This window comes from Calonectris borealis, chromosome 3, assembly GCF_964195595.1.
Source record: "Calonectris borealis chromosome 3, bCalBor7.hap1.2, whole genome shotgun sequence".
Classification (NCBI taxonomy): domain Eukaryota; kingdom Metazoa; phylum Chordata; class Aves; order Procellariiformes; family Procellariidae; genus Calonectris; species Calonectris borealis.
The window spans coordinates 8,126,405-8,148,726 of NC_134314.1; the positions used below are offsets into that span (position 1 = coordinate 8,126,405).

A 22,322-nucleotide genomic window follows, 5' to 3' on the forward strand; every position below is an offset into this window, starting at 1 on the left:
GGTTTTAAACTGAAAGAGAGTAGATTTAGACTAGATATAAGGAAGAAGTTTTTTTACAATGAGGGTGGTGAAACCCTGGCACAGGTTGCCCAGAGAGGTGGTAGATGCCCCGCCCCTGGAAACACTCAAGGTCAGGTTGGACGGGGCTCTGAGCCGTTGAGTTGAAGATGTTCCTGCCCATGGCAGGGGGGTTGGACTAGATGACCTTTAAAGGTCATGACCCTTCCAATTCAAATTATTCTATGATTCTATATACTTGTGACAGAGGCATTTGTGTTCATATCATATGATGCTTGGACAAGCATCTATCACATTACGGGGACCCACAGAGTCCTTCTGAAAGACTGCAACAGGGAGCAGGTCACCATAACAATTCAGATGGCCAGAAGCTATTCCCTGCCCACATGTTGGGGGGACTCAGGAAAAAGGACGTCTGGGAGCAAAGAAGGTGAATTTTTCTGGCAGAGACCTCCAGCGCTGGGAATTCAGACACCTCTGCTCTAAATGAATGTCCTCCTGACTACAGGTCCCCAGACACACAATAAGTTTGCATCTCACTTCTAGCTCAACCATCAGGGCTGGCAAAACATTATGTCGAGCCGTTGGGGTATCTGCGGCACAGAGGTGGCAATGAAGTGTGGAAACCCTCCTCTCCCCAGGTGCCAGCAGCACCCTGCACCGCGCTCAGGCTGCAGAGATACGTACAGCGGTGCCCTGCTTCAGGCATAATTTCGAGCCCATGCTGGTAACAACCACCACCCTCCCACACATCCCATCCCTTCCGTGTGGAAACCAGAGCACTCAACAGCATCGTCCCTGGACCACCAATATAACACTTACGGAGGTTGACTCCAGTTAATGTTTATGTGGATTTTTAATCTGCCCACTTGCTTCCAGGCTTTTATTACCAGCCCAATCCGAATTTCCACTGTTCATTGACACAAACGTTACCAGAGAGAGGAGCATTGAATGTCTCCAAGCCCATTTACCCTCCACCTCACAAGGTACAGGGGTGGGTCCTGTATAAACAGGTTTTTTTGTTTGAGGGCGCCTGACAAAGCGGAGCCTGACCTTTCCCCTTCGGGGGAACAGCAGGCTTCAATCAAACCTTGCTGAGGGCTGGGGCTATTTTCCCCTCTCGCGGGTCAGACTGATGCTTGAACTCTCCTTGCCTCAGCTCCCCCACCCACCCCATCAATCTCCCCGCTGCCCTGCCCGACGGCTGGGGCCACTGTGATTTATAACGGCCTCTCCCCGCAGCTGCGTCTCCTCTGGGACTTTCCCTGCCACTGCTGAGTGCCTCCGCTCGCTGGACCGCCTGGCAGTTGGGTCCCCTTCCAGCAGCAGAACCTAGACCCTTTGCAGGAGGAGGAGGACACTTGCCAGATTAATGTTTTCACATTAAATTCTACTTCCAGCATATGGTGCTGCACTCTTAGGAAGAGATTAGGTTGGAAGTGGCCGAGTCGTATGTATCGTTTTGAAGGTGCTGCAGTGTTTAAGGCATTTAGGGGTAAAAAAAGTGTTGGTTTTGACCAATGTAAATAGGACTCAAGATGGGGGCTAAGAAACTAGAGCCCATATGACTCTATGGGGATGGTAAAGGATCCTAGGAGAATGGTCCAGCTACGTTTAACCTGAGCTACTCTCAGGTAGTATACAGATCATTATCACTGCAGCATCGCTGCTCTCAGACCTACGTTATTGTTCACTCGCTGAAGATCCAGCCCATTGAGCTTTCATAATACTAAACACACTAAACTACTATGAAAAAGTTCCTCCTTTCCCTTCTGCCAGGAGATACGGAGCACTGACTGGCTGCGTCCCAGTTACAAGCACATTTTTTCAGTAAGACTTCTTATCGTAAATACGCTTTTCATTATTTCACAGCCAGATGAAGTCTGGCTACTATTCTGGACACTGCTTTAAAGACTAAGAGCTTTCATCAGACTGTTCCAAGCTTGGGCACTCATCAGTAGAGCTGCCGCAATGGCCCGGAGCCCAGGACAAGCCTTTGCCTGCAGTGGATGCTCACTAAAAGAAAATAGCATCAGGGTGCTGCCAGGTAAGGTGGCCAGAGTGTGCAATTGGATTTCCTCAGCTTTTGTTTTAGGCAATACAGCCAAGCTTGGCAAACCCTGCTCCTTGTTTGTTTTGTGGAAAAATATTGGTGTGGGTAGGTGAGAGAGGTAAGGAGTGAGTGCTTGTGTCGAGCACGGAGCAAAGCGGAAAGGAGGAGGACCATATCCAACTTCTTCCCACTTACCTTTGGGGTATCTCTTGGGCCACAACCCTGCAGACAGACTCAGGATGGGAAGTGCCTCGGTGTGTGCTGATGCATCAGTGTGTGCTGGTGCCAAGCACACTAAAAACGAATGGAAATGAAAGGAGCCGAGCGGGTCCCTGTGAAAGCAGACCCTGGTGACACCATCTCCACTAGGCCAAGCCAAAACAGAAGTGTTCCCACCTCAGAGGTCACTCTTGAAAACTTGGAATTTTTTTTTTTCCTATTTTTTAGCCCCAAAACTGCTATCACTTGCCTACTTTAGTGGGTACTGATCCCAGCAAATGACGAGTTGAGCCCAAACAAAGCGATATGCTGAAAGAGCTTACAACCTCACCCCAAAAACCAAGTATCAGAATTTTTGAATGTTAAGTCTTACATATTTGTGGATAAGGGGACACCATAAACACAACCATCCCTAAAGAACAAAGATATTTAAATTACCAGCCCCTTCCAAAAGAATGAGATGTCAGGATTATTTCTTCTTGCTGAGCCACTGATCATACAGGCACAGCAATATACTGCCAGTGCCTCATTAACTTTTGCTGGCGGCCTGTCTCTTACTGCCCAAAACTGGCCAAAAAAGCCAAGAATAGACAGCAGGCCTGGATGGATCCCACAGGCCTCAACTGAGACATCACATAAGCAGGTTTTTAGCTCAGAGAAATCACATGCCGCCTCTTGCTGCAGCTTTTGTTCTTCAAAGCTACTATTGGTTCTTCTTCTTTCCAAATTAGTGGAACCACTATGCCAAGCCATCTGGCACATCAAAATTTATCTTCAGATTTCATTATCCAACCCACTGACCCCAGTGTTTCCTCCCATTGACTAATGAGATTACCCCATCACCTCCTAATTGCAGCATTTATACCTAGTCTGTTTTACAAGACCCAAGAAAACAAATCCCCAGGTTGTTTCAGAATGAATGAATGTCATTCTGCTCTTAGAACAAGCACAGCATTTGTAAGACTAGGAGATGGTACCTCCATCAAAACAATTAATGAATGTCCTTAGGCTGGAAAGTGAAAAATAGAAAATACAAACACAGACGCTCTAATCTCAAAGCCAGTCTCCACTGAAGCCAGTCTCCTTGCTGCTTGGGCTTGTTCAGCTCTATCCGAGCAGTGCAAGGAGCATTACCTAGGATTCCTCATAGTAAGGGAGCAACTGCAAGGCTAGCAATCCACCACACAGACATTACCTGCAAGCACACAGAGGGTGATATTCCAGTTCCTTACCTCACCACCCTAATAGGAAGTTTCCTGCAAAAAGTGTCTTAAAAAGACAGAAGGAAGAAGTTACAGAATCACCTTATATCCATTGCGTATCAGCAAAGTGTCAAGAACTAAAAAAGGCATAGGAGACGGGCTGGAAGTCAGGGTATCAGCTTTACTGTTCTCCACTTTTGTGATTTTGAGCAGGATCCGTCTAGTCTAAGCTAGCTGTCTGGACCTTCTTTGGGTCAATGGAGAGGAACCAGCAATCATGGGATGCCACTGATCTCTGGATGTAGAGGTAATGAAAGTCAGATGATACATCCCCTAGAAGTCCAAAGGAACAGCTTAGGTGAGATGAAGGTGTCTTTGGTACAATTAACGAAAATGGAATCCCATTGCTGATGACACAATCTGTGCCTCAGTTTCTCCATCTGCAAAATAATGCTATTGGTATTTATTCTCTATGGTAAAATGCCTGTACAGCCATGAATGATCAGTGCTATGTAACTGTGAATTACTCTTGATAGATTTATTGCGTGTGTTTGAACATATTACTTGGAGACCTGCTGGAAATTCAGAACTGGAGGGAGAAGAGGGAGGGAACATTACAGCTTTCAAGTAAGGCTAGAAAATTTAGAGTTGTCGCAAAAAAAAAGCACCTAGCCTGTCTTGCCTTGGAGGCAAACCAAGCTTCTAAGCTGTAGCCATACCTTACTACTACAGGTTTTAAAGTTTCCAGAGCAGTCCTAAAATCCTCATTAGAAACACCAACAATGATTTATCACTGAAGCATTAGCGTGAAGAAGCCATCAGAGTGAGAATAAAACAGCCTTCACCAGAGCACTCAAAACACACCAAGCTTTGCTCAGGCATCAGGAGGGCTGGATGCTTCCATCACACAGCCAGGCAAGACTCAGATGGAGCACAGCCTGGAAGAGTAAATTTCCATCTCTGTCCACCAATTTCCTGCATGCTCAATCTCTGTCTAAATACACCATCAGATGGACATTTCCTTACCTCTCCCCACCACGTTTGTGTGATAAATGTGCCTTCCACATACCTAATATCTAAGAAAACTTCTTACCTTCAATGCATATCCCGCAGGGGCTGAGCTGAGCTCTGTTATCACATGAGCCAGGCACCATTTACATGACAGCTTCTCTGCAATGCAAATCAGGCTCATTGTCACCAATGGAAAAAGCCCTAAATGAAAAGTTATTGCCCTTTGATAGCCACTCCTTCGAGACCAGAAACGGGTATTGACCTCACCCTCGCCCCACCACCACCAGGCCAAGTGTTCAGGGAAAAGCCTGGTCTCCCTCCACATCCATCAGCGCTGCCATTAAGCCAATGACATAGGGCTGAGATGGAGGCAGCTCTGATCTCCTCCAGAAAACTATGCTAGGAAATGAGCTAGAAAGGCCCTGAAACAAGGGATCAAGCATCTAGCCAGCCTCCCCCGCCACCCAGCACTTTTTAGCTTGGGCCGCTTTGGCCAGCAGACCCAGAACTGCATCTCTGTACCAATTTCCCAACATTGACAAAGCTGAGATGGGCTTTAAAAGGCAATTCTGCATCCAACAGGCATGGATACTGGGGTAACATCCCACTCAGGGTACTAACAGCATCCTGCAGCCCTCACTAACCCCACAGCAGAAGAGTAGCTTTCAACCAGCAGAAGACTTTTGCACAAAGGGACAGGTCTGTGTTTAAAGACAATTCTGAAATATCTTATAATCAAGGTGGGTCAGGCTGATTTGGCCCTTTGTAAAGGATGTAAAACTTGGACCAAGTGAATTTTGATACTGCACTGGGGAGCAGAGAGGGCTTGGCTAGACCGCAGCCCCAGTGGTGAAGAAGGCACAAGTGTTTCATTCTCTATCACCTCTGCAAGAGAGGCATGGGGACACTGGAGGAGGTGGTATCAGAGCCCTCCATTGTCAGGTCGAGCTGGCAAAGAAAATGCTCCCACCTTTACTTTTACAGCTGCACCTTCACCTTTCTCCAGGTCTGCTGCCTGGCTTAGGCAGGCAGCCACCATTGGTCTTACAGGCTAGCAACTTGCTGAAGCGGTGCCTCACCCAAAACATTTGCTGGCAAACTTCACAGATGTGGGTAAACCCTCTGTATGCTCCTTTTGAACTTACTTTGGACTGCTGAAGTGCAAATAAAGGCATCCTTTCCAGGAGTAACTTCATCTAACACAGACAGGATCAAGTAAAAAACACTCATTTGAAAGCAGCTGATAGACGGGATTATTTATCTAACCATCTACTCAGAGATATCTATCTACTTCGGGACACCTTTCTGTATCAAAACATCTTCAGAGAGGCAGCACTATTAATGGGGCAGTACACATACCCTTCAACTTCCCAGCTCTAAAACTATTTAGAAGTCACCACAATCCAGGTAACTACAGGATCTGGGCTCCAAAAAAAACTAGCAAGGAATCAAGCTACAGTAAAAGACACACGGAGAGACTCAGGAAACACGTAATCAAAAGGGACAGGCAGGGAAACAGAGGCTGAATCCCATGGATCCCAGGCTCTCATGGTGAGCTTCGGGGCTGTGTAGGCAGGGACACACGGGAGGTCTGTGACAGTCTCTTTAATCACAGGCTCTTCTCACACTTGAACCAGGCTTGGGGTGACAGCCCCAGACTTCAGGAGACCCAAGGGTTGTGCCTCCAATTGGCTTGACGATATTTTATTTCACTAAATGTGATTTCTTTCCCACGTGCCTCGTTCTCCCCCATGCGTATAAAGGATGGAAGCCTCTGAAAAAGCATTGAGAGAAATTCAGGGTGGGCATTAGTTATTATTTTTGACAGCACTAAAACAACATATGAAAAGGGTTTCTTTGTTGCTTTCTATTTTTCCCCTCCCCTGAGAAACAGAAGACAAAGTCCCATCCAGTGCCTGCCTGATAGAGTGACAGAGGCTGGCTCTGTCACAGCACTGCACAAGTTGTGCTTTTGGGGGAGTATTGGTTTTATTTCAGGAGAAAAAAGGAAATGAGCAATCCCAGAAGGAAAGGGTCTGAATGCTTGCTCAGAGGCTGCACCATGAAGAAAAGAGATTGCCATTGTCAAAGGGTGTTTGATTGTTCTGAGAAACCTTAAAATATCCAGAAATGTAACAAGAACAGAAAACAGATCTGTTTCTTCGGCTGCCTATTTGCAGCCTGGCTGGTGAGAGACTATGGCTTAGCAGTGTTAATTACCCTGGTTAACCCTTGTTCTTGCTAATGACATCTATTTAAAGAGCCACTTCATATCCATCAGGAGTGGGCATAAAGAGAAGCCAACTATCCCTCATGTGAATAGCCCTACTGCTTTAAATTGAATCACTACACTAGTCAGGACTCCTCACCACTTAACCATTCGCCTCCAGGATAATCAATAGCAACAAATTACTACAATAACTGGCCAGGTTCATTCTTTCATTGGTGCCACTTTCAAACACTGTCCACAGTCTGCCCTCCCTGCCAGACTGCTTCAAGCACAAACTTCCAGCCAGGAGTCAAGCTCCAGGCATTACCTCCAAGATCAGTCAGAGAAGTAGGACATAGGAGAGATGCAAGGGCACAAGGATTTCCTTAAGGATCAGAAAATGGCTCTTAACCCAGGAACCTGTGGGATTTGTCCCTCTTAGCATCCTTAGTGTGGCTCCATCTCATGGGAGCAGCTGGAATCAGCCAAGGCTGTACCGCTAATCTCCCAGAGCTGAGGGACCTCAGAAAGCGGAAAAATTGCAGATAATACAAATAAGTAGATAAATAGAAAGATAAATGGATAGGGGGGATCCCAAAAGCAGAACGTGAGGATGCAAAAGGAAGCAAGCAAACAACAGAAGGATGTACAACACCAGCTAGGGCCAACGCAGGCATGCACATGAGCATCTCCAGAAGCAGCATCCTCACAGTTCAGCACTGCTCCTCAGCCACAACATCTCCCCAAGAGCCTGCTGCAGGCACAGTCATGCTGCTCTCTTGCTGGCACCGGCGCGCACCGAGCCAGCTGAAGGCTCTTGGTCCCAACTGCCTGATAAAGCAGCTTGGACAGTCTACATGCAACTCATGAAGACCTGATAATCATCACCAAGAAGGACAGACAGAACCAACACAGGTGAAAAGGTTTGTCTTTCTTTTCCCCAACAGAAAGAGCTTCCTGTGTCCAGACATTGGAGAGGTTGGTGTAAATAGGTCCAGATTTTCTGATCTGTAGAAGAGAGTAATGCTGAGAGGCAGAAAAGGATCGTCTTCTGTCTCACAGGTCAAACCAGTGAAGAGTGGCCTTTAATCTCCAATACCCTGCAAAAGACTTCTTAATCAGTCTTGCACTCCAATGACTTAAATCAAGGGAAACATTTAAAAAATCACTTTATCATTCATATTGTGATATCACGCTGGCCAATCAACTTCCTTTTCACCCCCCAGCAGGCTTTTCTTGAGCAGAAATAATCACCACCAGCTCCACCACACAGATATATAAGCGATGGGAAAACGCAGAGGAGGCTGGAGTGAACAAAAGGCATTTCAGGCCTGCTGGGGTCAGAACGCGTATCTGTACGGTAGGTTGGACTCTTCACTAAGCCAGCTCTGTTTCTAATGAGATTGGTTCCCATTACAGCAAAAGGAGGTCCATGGTTTAATTTCCCAAGAGGACCATTGTCATGCAGCTTAGGGAAGCAAAATAATCTTATCAGTTTGAACTTGAACCCTGCCCTCCAATTATATGGACAATGTTTAAGAAAAAAAAAGATAAAGTGATTTTCATGTATCCAGCAAGAAAAATGGATTGTCTAACACCAAGCATTCAGCTTCCTGCAGCTGCTGATAGAGCTTTACACTCCAGCCACCGGCTATACGCTAATTACTATCTGTGCACGCTAACTCTGAACCAAATCCGAGCCAAATGGCACCAAATGCATTTACCGTGCAACTTATTGGTATAGCAGAGTCTCTACTCTTGCAGCATAGCCTAAGTGAAAGCCTGGGGCTGTCAGCTAAAGACAAGCAAACCCAAAGGGCAGGAAGAATCAGAAAATTTTTTCAGCCTTTCTTGCTGAACCTCTGTCTCTGCCTCCCCATCCAATCCATCAGCTCCCCTTGGCTGCTACAGAGACTATCCCCTTCTGGGAGTTCTGCGTCCCACACAACGCAGCTAAAACAAAGAACATTTTGGCAAATAACAGCCAGGCTTCATCTATTCTTTTTTCTATACAATTCCTTCCATCAAAGTTGTTTAGCTGAACAAAAACCAGTGCTATCCTTTATTGTGAGGCTAACAATAAACTAACATGTGAGCACAGCGTGGGTCACAGATGTGTGCGCTTCATCGTCAACTGTGGAGCCACTTCCCTGCTCAAGTCACTTTTATAAAGCTTTAACCTCTTTGAGCTGGAATTCAGCTTGAGCACATAAACCAGGAAGCAAACAGTGTTAACACAACAGAAGCAGCCCCTGTACAAAAGACACATGAAGAGATGGACGTGCTTTGGAAACAGTCAGATCAACAACCTCAGTTTCCAAGGAGTTACCCACACAATAAAAATTTAGAGAGAAACTAAACTGGACAAATCCCAGGGGCTCTATTTTTAGTCATATCACCTGCACCAGAGGATTGTTATTCATGCCTTTGAATAGACATGTTTACATTTTTTTCTCCTGTGAAGAGACAGAAACAAGCAAACAAGAATTTGGAGGGGAATGTCTTCAAAACTCATTTTTAAGGACCTCTTGGAATACGTTCCAAGGCCTGACCCCAAATTTGTAACCCAATTTTAAGTACTCTTATCTCATCCCAAATAAAGTAAACCTCAAAGCATGACTGCTCTAAGAAAAAAAAATTATACAAAACCAGACCCTTCTTACAACTGCACTTTATGGGCTCAGATCGTATCTGCCAACTGAAAGCTTGTTATCATATCCACCTCTAGCTCGTATTACATATAAAATACAGGTGTAATGTTGCCCTTTCCTTAGTGTACTGGGTCTGGCTGTGACGGAGTTAATTTTCTTCATAGCAGCTCGTGTAGTGCTGTGCTTTGGATCTGTGACCAAAACAGTACTCAACATTAATTAATGTTTTAGCTATTGCTGAACAGTTTGCACAGCATCAACGCTTTCTCTGTTTCTCACTCTGCCCCCCAGAGAATCGACTGGCCTCAAGGAAATGGCCTCAAGTTGCGCCAAGGGAGGTTTAGACTGGACATTAGGAGAAATTTCTTTACTGAAAGAGTGGTCAGGCCTTGGAACAGGCTGCCCAGGGAAGTGGTGGAGTCACCATCCCTGGAGGTATTTAAAAGACGTGTAGATGAGGCGCTTCGGGACATGGTGTAGTGGGCATGGTGGTGTTGGGTTGATGGTTGGACTCGATCATCTTAGAGGTCTTCTCCAACCTTAATGATTCTATGACTGGAGGGTGCACAAGAGGTTGGGAGGGGACACAACCAGACAAATGACCCCGACTAACCCAAGAGATATTCCATGCCAAATAACGTCATGTTCAGCAATAAAACAGAGTGGAGTGAGGTTTAGGTAAGTCAGCCATCTTTTGCCTGGGAACTGGCTGGGCATCAGTCTACCTGTGGGAGGCGGTGAGTGATTGCCTTTGCATCACTTACTTCGTTTTCTTTCTTTTTTCTTCCACTTCTCCTTCAATAGTTATGAAACTATTTTTACCTCGACCCAAGAGTTTTCTTGCTTTTACTCTCCCTTTCTTCTTTCCCCGTCCCACTGAGGGTGGGAAGATGAAGCGAGCAAGCGGCTGTGTGGTGTTTAGCTGCCTACCGGGATTAACCTGCAAGACTTAGTTACGTGCACTTGACTTTGCAACTGTAATGCTCATTTCAACCTGTGCAGTCCATTTGCATATATGCATTACAGTATTGGAGAAGGAATCCACACAGCTGCTTGCTCGCCTCCTCTTCCCACCCTCAGCGTGGCCCCACATATTTCTCCCTGGCTATCACAGCTTGAGAGGATGGGTAAGGGGCTGCTCTTGGAGAAAAAGGTAGATACTTAACAACCTCTGAAATATTGGGCAGTTAGAGCTCCTGACGCTAATCTCTCTGCCTTGCATCCTCATCTGTGCAAGGCAGGTAACACTCCAGACTCTCCAGAAGGGTAAGCACATCCCTGTTTGTAGAAGACTCACAATAAGCAGAATAGGCTTTAAATAACACATGGTAAAAAAGGCCCTAGGGCCGTAATGAACCAGAAGGATAAAGAAAAACATCGTGAGGCAGCTGTCCTGTGCACTGGACAATACAGGAGTCCCAAGGAGGTGGAAAAAAAGTAGTATGTGCTCATTAAATAGTAACTCATAATGTAAAAACCCAAAGGACTGGATTCAAGTAGTTAAAACTACCTTAATTTTAACATTTCTGGACTTCCAAGTGTTTGATTTGCAACCTTAATGCTGTTCTTTGAATGTTCCACACAAAAGCTAAACTTTTTCAAAAACAAAGTGCAGAATTTTGTCCTGGAGCATGTTATGGGCATCGCCAGGGTCACAGCAGCACTGCACTCACACAGACCACAGAGATAAGAGATTTCCCAAAGACTGGGGCCCAAAATTGAACATAATCCAGCTACAGCAGCTCAGGTTACCACCTATCAGTTTAATCACACTAAGTGTCTGTACTCTTGGCCCAACACAGCTTCAAGGGAAAACATGTGAGCCAAAAACCTTTGCAAAATACAGCAAACATAGGAAATTAATGCCAAGAAGAGCACCTGCCACAGAGCAACCTTAATATCAATGCAGAGGAGCAAACAATAAAAGATCACAGCTGAGCCCACAGGTCCTAGGGCACAGGATGCAGGTCACCCCAGCCCACAGAGCGATACAAAAATCACAGAGGAAAAATCAGCAGAAAATCCCTCCACTGCTGTGTTTGTTTTTATATTTACTTGTTGGAGTAAAAGCCCATTTTCAACCCTTGAGGCTAATACAACACATGTCGATACTATCATAGCAGCAAAACCACAGGCATCTGATAGCAGATGAAAATAAAACAACACAATCACATAGGGGGTCTCAGAGTAGGTGGTCTGAATGGTCCCTTTTCGACAAGAAGCACCAGCAGGTACCTAATCTATTGAGGGTTTAGTATAACTTACCTGAAGACAGCCCTCTATCACACCCTGACGATTCTGGTGCTTTTATGGGCTGCTGGAGGAGTGACAAGCGTCTCTGCTGGCAACTAGTGTGTTGACACTGGGTCAAAAGATGTCACACAAAAGTATCTAGTGAAGTTCTTTAATTGTCAGTGGCTGATAAAATTCCTTGTACCCCTCTAGGCCTTCTTCTGTTAATGTAACATTAAAAAAAGGGAATATTTCTAAAAAAGAGAATATTTTCTTCCATACCAGTGAGGCACAGCACTGGCACGGTTGTTAATGATGTGAGATACTTTACCAGCAGGTGGATGTGAACTCCCCCGTCCACCACAACTAACGTGCTTGGACAACATCTACTGCAAATTCTTCTTCAATACGCTACATCCATCTGTTAATTCAAGCACACTTCTGAAACCTGACCACTCGGAGAGTTTGCCTAAACTGCAGGTCCCACACATGCTGCTCCATCTTCATGCAAGGATCCAGATGGATCCAAGAGTGATTATCGTACAGCAAACCTTATTATCCAAAGGAGCTCCATCAATACTGATACCATAGGATCTACCAACTCTATTCAAGAGCTCACGGCATATTTGAAGAGACCCAGCCAAGATTTATTTTGTGCAACTCAGAACTGCCAGACCATCATTGTCTCTCTGACATGGAAAGACATGCACTAGGTTCCAGACAGCCAAGCACTGGGCATCCCCAAAAGAGCAGACATACATACTTTAATTACTACAAATGAGCTTGTATCCTCAGCTAGTGAGCTGAGCCAGGCATACTTGGATCAGCCCAAACCCAGACTGAGAGACACACAACTTGCCATCTTTCTTCAAGCAAAAGGAGCAGCTAGGTTAATAATAATTAATAATAATAATAGTAGGTAACCCAAGTAGTTTTCTTTAAAATTTTCACAGTTATTATTTCTATATCAGATTTAATCAGCAAGATGAGTTGGGATTAACTTCTGTGCATCCTGGCAAGTCAGCAAAGTCGCCTCACAGCTGAGCAGAATTTGGCCCTTGCCTGTTTCTTGGAAAAAGCACAAAAATCCCAGACAACAGCAGTACCGGATCAGTGAGGCACAGCAGCGGCAAGGACACAAGGAACCTTGTAGCACCAGACCAACCTGACCAAAAGTCCTCTGAACTACTTTGAGCAGCGCATTGGGTCTGTTCCTGCAGGCAGCCACATACCTTCCAAGGGAAACAGATTGAATCTGTGAAGGTCTTGGGTCTTGGATAAAAAGGAATGACAAGAGCACAAAAAAACCCAGGGGTAGTTGCTTCAAATGGTCCCCCACAGGGACTGGGATTGCTATCTTGGAACAGAAAGCAGAAAGTTCAATCTATACATGCACAAACACGCCAAGCACAAGCAGCCAATCTCAAATAAGACATGTAAACAGTCCTGGTGTTGGCCACCTAAATCACTGCACACCCACCTAAACGCAGCACAGTCCCATTTTCAGTTCTGAACACCAAGCACTTTGGGAGATCAGGCCATGTTTAAATTAACATCAACAAAAGGATCAGCAAAAGTGCCAAGTGTAAATACATAGTTTTTCTCCCCCTGCAGAGACTAAGCTCATTCTGCTCCCTCCCAATTATGATTTTAGCACCTAAGTATCTCGGTTGACAAAGGATACATTAAAATTCCTACTATTTTTTTTTAATTGACCAAACTATTTGTGTTACATAAAACCTGCTCTTACAGAGTCTTAAATCAGGGAATAAGTTTTACCTGAGGACATAAACAGTTGCTTTCTTTAATTCTGCAGCATTTGTATCCCTAACAACACACAGACGTCGGAAGAATGCCGCATTTTCCTCAAATAGCCTGTGCATCTAGTGGGTACTGATAACCTGGGATACTTTGAAGTGATTAAAATTACCACAGTGGATTTTTTTTTTTTTTTGTTAACAATACTAATTAAATAAATTACAAGCGTTCCTGATACTGACAAAACTTTGCATCAGTGGATCAGTTTCTGGGCCACAGCAATTAGTAGATACTATACAAACATTGCCAATCATCACACAGACATTGGGATCCCTGGGGTCTCTCGGCTCTTGCTGACGGCTCTGATGGCTAAAACAGTAGATTTCCACATGACGTGAGCCAGACGCATACATACGGCTCTTGAGCTTGAAGTCGTTGCCTACATGAGGTTTCACATGGACCCCTCACGAGACATCCTGGCACCCACAGCAACCCCATCCACCGCTCCCCAACGGTGCCTCCTTTCCCCGGCACCACAAATAGAGACCCGCAGCTGGTTTTTCGCAGCAGTAACAGCAGCACCTCCGGTCATAGCCCAGGACCCCAAACACACGGAATTGGAAACACGTGTTTCTCTTCCTGAAGCTCAGTTTGGTTCCCTCAGCTCTCAGTAAAAGTAAACTCTGAACATTTTAAGAGTCAGCAAACGCTAAGTCCTCCCTCACAGCATTATCATCACAACTGTTGGGAAATCCACAGTGTTTTCTGGAGCCTCAGGACAGGAGTGCACAGACACTTGCATCTTTGCTTAACACACTATATTGATGCCCACAAAGCTGCATCCCTGCTGACAAACTGGAACAACTCTCTAAGGCACCAAAATAGCCCCAGCTTCTGTGCTGCTGCTTCTCCTCCTCTCCCAACAGCAGCAGCAGAACTGGCACTTGATATACCCCCATTGATTTCCTCCTCAACACCTGTCAGCTCTCTGAGGTCTTTACACTGCTGCCCACCGACAGAGATACGTGACACAAAACCGAATGCATCTCCCCCTTGCGAGAACCGCTCAGCCATAGCTGCCAGACCCAGCCATCCTCCTTCAGTTCCCCCAACCCATCCCCTACAGCTCACCATGCAGCCACATCTCCAGAACATTACCAGAAGAGGCCAACAGCGGTTTTTAACTGGCTTTGATGAGGTTTTGGATTTTGTCACCTCTGCAAAGGAGAATTTCTTGACTCCAGCACAGACCTCCCTCTGAAAGCCAAAGCGCAGCCCACACAGCTGTGATGGATGGGTTGGCACATATGACCTCCAGCTGAGGAGGAAAACATTGCCTGGGGCAAGGACCTCCTCAAGCAGCAGCCTGAGGTCCACCTCATCACTCACAGCCTTCACCAAGAGAGGGTATGGAGGTGGCCTGGGTTTGGCCCAGTCCTTAAACGACATCTAAACCATGTCTGTTTGCCCCTGGGGTCAAAAGCACAAACCTCATTACTGAGTTACACCTCCACACTGGAAGAGAAATTGTATCTGCTTTTCTCTTGAAAATCCCCCTTGCGCAGCCTGCAGCTTTCAATGCATGGAAATCCTGGACCCCCCTTGACACCATCGACCCATTCAGGGCTCCAAAACCAGTATTAAAGTCTGACTAAAGCCATTCAGAAGCTGTTAGCATGTAGATTTTGGTGATAATTTGGTAAATGGATTTGTCAAACAAATTGCCTTTATTATTGACTGATTAAATGCAATCAAGGAGAAGTGCCTTTCCCCTCCCAACTCCAGCCCTCATCAGCTCAAACGAACACACTGAGCCAATTAGCAGGGAGGTGGCAAAAGCAGCTTTCACTTGAAAACCTGCCATTCTTGGGGGGGGAAATAAAAAAAACCAACAACAACAAAAAATCTTTGTGCTTTCAAAGCCAGGAAGAGCCTCCAGGGAAAGCTCCCGAAAGCTACCCAGGGCTCACCTGCAGGGTGTGGATGGGAGTTATCAGTATTCATCTGGCTTGATGCCGGATCAGCTCCCTTAAGCAAAGTGCTGCTCACATCCACCTTGTGCCAAATATAATGCACAGAACATAAATATTAAAGCAGGCCCAGGGGGAGCAGCACTACTGGAGCTGTTATTCCTACAGCTTTATGTCCCGCAGCTGGGTTCTCCTGTGTCAGAAAAGGCATGAGCTTCCATCAAAGCTATTTCCATGCCTAGAAACCTACGTTTTTGGCTTAGCTCCCTGCAGTGGATTCTCTGATGTCTGCAAATAGTTGAGTTCACAGCACGGCCTTTTCTGTACTGCAGCGGTAGTGAAGGGATCTGTCTCCACTAACGTGAAACTCGCGGCAATCGCATAGCTCTGATGCCACTACCTTTCTATCCAGCGTGCCTGAAATTAGCTAATGAATGGGAAAGTTATTGAGGAGAATTGGAGCATGGCATCATAATCACGTAAGCCTAATTCCCTGCAGGTATGCAGCTGGAAATTAAATGGTCACCTTGGCTGGCAGTGGGCAGAGCAGAATTTGACATGTGTTTTCATGATTTAGCTTCAGAGACAGGAACTCCATGGCTGGAGCTAGAGATAGCACATGGGATATGAGCAATAGCTGTTGACTAAGCTTTCAACTCCTGCATTTTAAGTTAGCACCAAAGATTAATTTTGGCCTCATTTTCATTAACCCAGCACTTCTAAGGAGCAAGATCTGTGCCCTGCACGTGGATCACTGCTTCCCAGAGCCTACGCAGAGGAGCTATGGCATAGCTTCCTCTGGCAGCACAAGCCATTGCTTTGGTTTGGACTCCCACCACAAATAGAAAAGGGCTAAAACAAAGGTGAAGTTTTATCAACAGGGAGGGATTTCAGAGAGTTCATTGCCGGGACTGAGATTAGGATTAAGGGTTTATAGTTAAAGCACAGAGACTCAAAAGACCAGCCTCTTACCCCACACCTCATCACAGTCTTCAAGTGTCACCTTGAACATGAGGGGTATGTGACACGTCATGACACTAGGTCCTGAGCCTTCAAACAGTCCTGAGCACAAGAACCGATCACAGAATGAGATTAGATCAAGAGCCCGTACTACAAGCCACAGAGAAAAAGTCCAGGCCTTCTTAAGAAGTGGTCGCAAAGTGCCTGATAACTCCACTCTCTCCCCAAGGACCCGCTTCCTACCCCCACACCCTCCTGCAAACATCAATGTTTAAAGAACTATTAAAGAAAACAGCTTCAAAACTCTTCACATAGTTCAAATACTTCACTTAAAAGGAATTTTAATTCTTACATCTCAGATTGCACCAGTCCCCAGCAGGACATGCACTCATCATATTCACGTTGTGGCGTTTGAGCTGTTCAAACAGGAGGGATGGAGCCACAATGTGAGACCATGTGCTCAGAGGCCCGGGACCAGAGACGATAGAGATCCCCACCAGCTCTCCCTGTGCTTTCCCATGACCGACTTAGTTCACCACACCTCTGGGCACCCTCTCAGGGTGTCTTCCCATGACCTACGTAAAAAAGAAGTCTTCCCGCAGCCAAGAGACACATACCTTGAAGACCCACCCAGTGGGAGAGTATTGGGAGCAGTGGGACATGGGTGGGTGTGCAATTATTGGTAAGTCTTTTGGCCAGTCCTACTGCATAGCTGCAGTGCGTGAGTCAGATCAGTGCTGCTTGTGATCTGCTTAGAGCTCAAAACTGGCCATCCCTAAGCCTTTTGTTCCAGGACTGGGCTATGCACTGTGTCTGGCCCATCACGAAAATGCCGTGATGTGTTACTAGCAGCAGCACCTCCCTGACAGCGCTGAGTCGAACCAAGCTGAGAAGTCAGAGAAGCTTTGTTGCTAAACAAGGTCTACAGGATTAAGTTTAAAAAAAAAACATTCTTCTCCAAAGAGCATCAGCTGCTGTCTGGACAGTACTGCTATTTGCAACCTGGAAAAGCCCTTACGTCCCAATAAGCTGTGTCGTCTCCCTGCAGCATGTGGGCAGCAGTCGAACTCCTGCAGAAATCTCTCATGGGATTACAGCAAGCCTTGCATTCCTCAGCAGCAATAATCAATACAAATCCATTCATCTCCTGGGGATGCAGAAAATTCATGTTTCGGATGCACCACCTCTAGGTGGAACAGCATATGGTGGTAGGGTTATAAGAGTTCCCCAAAGACGTTCACCTGCTAAATTCCAGCCATGCTGAAGAAGAACCCAGAACACCCTGAGGTATAGAAAAAGTATGTAAGTGGCCAGAAACCATTATGGCCAAATAATGCTAAAAGGCTACCCCGCCTCCATTCCTCATATCAGCTGACAATTCGTATGTAGGGATAACAGTAACAAACAAGGTGCTCCAGCAGGTAGGAAGAGTTATCTGGGCCACTACTCCTTCATAGAGGCACATGGTGCGTGCCTTCAAGTATTGGAGGGAGACCAATGGGGACTTTGCAAAATGTATTGGGGAAGCACAAGGTGTGATTTGGGAAATACTGTACCTTTTCCTATTCCCTTCCACCTTGTGGCTACCCAGCTTCTGAACTTACAAAACCGTTTTCAAGCTGCTACACACTGGGTACAGCCCTTTCCTGCAGCAAACCACGTTTCCTGTCCCACAAGGTACATTCAGTCCAACAAGACTGGGGACATTTGCCAAGCCTGCTATCGGAAAACACAGCTTGGATCTGGCAGAAGATTTCAACAGTTATGGAAATTCACGGGAGGTTGCGCTGTTGGGATTACAGACCCTGTTTCAGAGTACAGCCTCACCATGCACGTACACAGGGTTTTAAGCCACTCCTCCCAAAGTGTGACAGTACGTTTGGATGTTGCAGAAAATAGGATTTTGTTATCAGCAACCCTTCTTACCCGTTTTTTTTAAAAGGACAGCATCTGCCCCCCCTCCGCCAGCATCACCAAAGCCTATTGAATTTGCTTCCATTGCTCTGGCTATGTTGCACACACACCCTTGCTCTGGGACACTTTTGCATATTTTAATGCTTATCAATTTGGCCTGGCTGGGACGAACTTTATCTATATTTTAGAAGGACCAGTACTTTTCCCATTGCAGCGTTAGCTCCTGTCGTGCCCACTCCATGCACCCCTTCTGCATTAACTTGCTTGCAAGGAGGAGCACAGAGAAAGCTCAATGCCGAAAAGCAGGAGATAAAAACACCCTAGTAAGAGGGAAGTGCCTCAGTCCTTTCCATTCAGAGGCAGATCTGCCTTGAATGGCAGCCCCCAGGATTGATCTGTCTCCAAAGAAGACTGAATCACAAGCAAGTCAGCCCCCTTCAATTCGCATTAAGACTTCAAGCTACTGTATATATTCCGTCCCCCCTTCACCACAAGCTCCTCCTTTCTAACACAAATCTCTCACCGCACGCAGACACATGCACGCCCAGAAAGCGAGTGGCAGTGTTGTGATGTGTTGAAATCAGAGTCCGGTGAGATTCAGCTCTTGCTAATGGCACTTTTTCATCAGCAAACTATAATTGGCAGTTCTTATCCACTACAAGAGTTTTGCAACGCATACCTAAAGAATATGCCAAACTAGATCTTCACACTAAGACCCAAAATTAGAACCAACATCCCAAGAGCAAAGTGACCCTCACTAGCCATTCCCAAGCAAAGTAATCAATCCTGCTCAACTGTAAAATTAGATCTGTTATATTTTCTCTGACCCATATGTACATCCACAAAGAATAGAAGCAGAAAGGTAATTTTAAAATGACTGATGCAGCTGGGGCTGCATGGGACTCCATACCTTCAAAGTCCTGTGTATTTACCTGCTGTGCACAACTCAGAACAAGTGCTATGAACATTTTTAGATTCAGAAATTATTTAGAAGTGAGGCACTACTTCTCCTGACTTAAGCAAACATAGGCTTAGAATATAATTCATTCTGTGCGTGGAGCATCTCCTTTATCTCAGCTCAGGGGGATTTTGCAACAATCAGGAGCTGTATGTTAAGAGGAAGGGAATCTGGCCCATTACAATACAATAGGGTCTTGCTACGTCCCAGACCTTCCCAGGCTCCTAACCTAGCTCTTTTCACTCCTCACAGAAACACAGCACAAAACCTGCTACAAACTTATACAAGTTAACACTATTCCCTTCCTTGTTCCCAAAGTTACTCGGACTAACTGCTGAAATAGTTTTGCTAAGCGTTGTTGAGAAAGGCTTTTAACAAACTCAAAATCCTCTTACGGAAGATCCTTTTCATCAGCTTATTTTAAAAAGATTAAAATTACTCCCCGCGTAACTATCCCGGATCTGCTCACATCCACTTTCCCTGAGCGGCTCCGGAGCGCCGTAATAAGAGCCCCCATCCCTAAGCAGCCGTCCGGCGTACGAAAGGATCGGCGCTTCTCCCCTACCTGAGAAGTCTGCAGAAGTCTTAGCAAAGTTGCTGAAAGCTGTCAAGCACATGAGTCCTATGAGGAAGGTAGAGGTGGGAGACACATCTGGGCGGCACATCCTTAAGTATCCTCACGGCTTGTTTTCTTCCAGAGAAAAGGAAATGGCTTTCTGCCCCAATCCAGCACTCCTCATTGCCCGGCGAACGGCGTTAGTCCCATGGCTTGGAAGGATCACAGCCAGCGGCGGGGAAGGAAAAGCACTCAGCACACGCACGCACCCACACACGCACATCCCCGGGAGTGAATGAAGCCCGGCTGAGTGAGGCTGACGAATGAGACAGACCTACCTGAGCCTTGGCGGAGGTCCCAGGGTCCTAAAAGCCATCGTTTCGCCCAAATTTGCTGCAGACTATGACTGTGCAGCTGTCCAGCAGCGGCACTGCAAGCTGTTGGGGGGGGAGAGTCGGGGGGGTGCCGTGGGGGGCTGGTTTGGAGAAGCCCGGTGGCGGTTGGTTTAGATACCCAGGGATCTTGTCTCTCCAGTGCAGACAGACAGACAGAAGGATGGGCAGTATTTTCAAAGGAGGGAGCCCAAAACAAAGTGCCTGAATTCACACGGATTTTGGGAGTGACCGGGTATTTGTAGCTGCTGCTGAAATCAGTGTGAGCAGCGGTGTCCTGCCAGCCTGGTAACAGGACAATTCTTCAGCTGTGTCCACTCTTGAGAGGGATCCTACAATGGAGGAGACTTTGCACAGGCCCTGGGATCAAACCTTCCTGGATCTCATTGCAGGACTGGGACTGGTGTCAGCCCACGTATCCAAAATCCTCCTTCCTTTTCACAGCAGCCAGCCATGCCAGGCTCCCTCTGTCCCACTGGAGCCCTCTCCCCTCTATCAAACTCAACAGAGGATTTTCATGCAGATCCTAACCTGTGGTGTTCAGACCCAGGAGACCTGTCTCCTTCCATAGCAATTACTTTAACCTCCAACTAGCGTGGCCTTAGCTGCGAACTCAAGCACTGCTCACCCTGCAGAGTTAAAAGAAGGCTCCAGCCCACCTGGAAGCAGATTCAGTGCCTGATCCTGCCTGATCTTCATCCATATCCTGGCAGCATCAAGCCAGCCATGCTAACTTGGAAGAGCTGAGCTGAGCTCTGGGGACACAGAGGTGGACTGGACTGGCGGACCCCGTTCTCCCTGGGTTCAGGCATAGGTTGGCATGAAAATAATGGACATAACCAACATACCTAGGCTAAAGCAGAGGCTGAGTGTCAGTGCAGAGAGCGAGGGATAGTTTTCAAAAGCAAAGCCAACACCAGCCATTGAGCAGCCTGTGTGTACACATACACAAAGCTATGGAGCAGCACTGTGTGGGGCTGCCGGGGAAGGAGAGAGGGAGCCAGGCACACACGCAGCTGCTGAACAAAGCCGCAACTTCTATCTGGCAAAAATAACCTGAGTGGGAACATCCAAGGAAAAACCACAACTGGTTTTTACTCCTCTGTCCTGTTCATCCACATGGCATTAAGTGAACTTTCCAAAAATATTCACCTTAGAGCTGAAAACAAGCATGAGACTTCAGCCCAAAGGGCTCTGGTTTTTTTTCAGAGCTGAGTGCACTCGTAAAGAGTTTCTTATGCTGAAGTTTCTGACAATGTTTCAGCTGTTCTCAGATGAAAATCAGACTGGCTGTCAGATTATATGTGAAAGACATTTTCAAGAGTGCTGCCATGAATACCACAGTCATTGTTTCCACCAGAAATCTGTCCTGGGATGATCTGGGTGCTCGAAGCAGATCTCAAGGGGAGCTGTAAGTCCTCTGTCCCCGTTTGCTTGCTGTCCATACTGCCACTTGCTCAAGTTCCAACCAGCCACACTGAGGATGAGGGTAGTGTGGGAAATCTTGAGTTTGAATCCTCATCCACCCAGAGCACGTGAACAAGAGGATGGTCCGGCCTGAATTGCACCTAAGCAACCCTCCTTCCCACAAACAGCTCTTCACACACTGAGCATCTACAGCTAAGGTGCAGATGAGTCACCTCTCAAGGAGTGGTGGCTCTGGGTTGACCTGACAGCACAGACATACCCTGAGGTCCAGCAGGCTCTGTACAATCCAGTCCCAGTCCCCGCTCTCTGCAGACAATCCTGCCACCTTACCTTTTTGCAGAGGGCTGCCTAAGCAAGGTCAAAAAACAGGAACTTCTATGAGTTGCCTTACTCTTTATTTCACCTGAGACGTTAATCCCACATGCCAGACCTCTCTGACCCATAGTTTCCAGGGTTGACCTAAGTTTTAAAGAGAAAAGATCAGGACATTTGGCTCCTAGCATCTACGTATAATTCTTGTCTCACCTAGTTCTGCTGCCCTTGCCAAGAGGAAGATTCACCACTATTGCCTTATAGGCATGAGATAACCATACCCATTACCAGATTATCAGTCAAAGCTCCTTATCAGCAGGACAAAGAAACAATAAGGCTCCTGGAAGTTTACTAGTGCTCTGGAAAAGGGAAGCACTATTTGCTGAAAAGAGCCCACCCTGTTAGCAGGTGTTGATTTTAGTGATTAAAGGGTAATTAGGTTTGGCTGACTCAGTATATGAGGAAGAAAAAAACTCTGG

General features: G+C 46.3%; 1 protein-coding gene across 1 annotated transcript in view; it reads right to left on the reverse strand.

Moving 5' to 3' along the window:
- LOC142080087 (protein eva-1 homolog C-like) overlaps nt 1–19,913 on the reverse strand; it is a 219,143-nt gene extending 199,230 nt beyond the window's left edge. Inside the window, exon 1 of the mRNA XM_075144933.1 lies at nt 19,721–19,913. Coding sequence (XP_075001034.1) covers nt 19,721–19,820 — 100 coding nt within the window. The 5' untranslated portion in view covers nt 19,821–19,913. The remainder of the gene's footprint in view (nt 1–19,720) is intronic.
- Between the last annotated feature and the right edge of the window lie 2,409 nt (nt 19,914–22,322).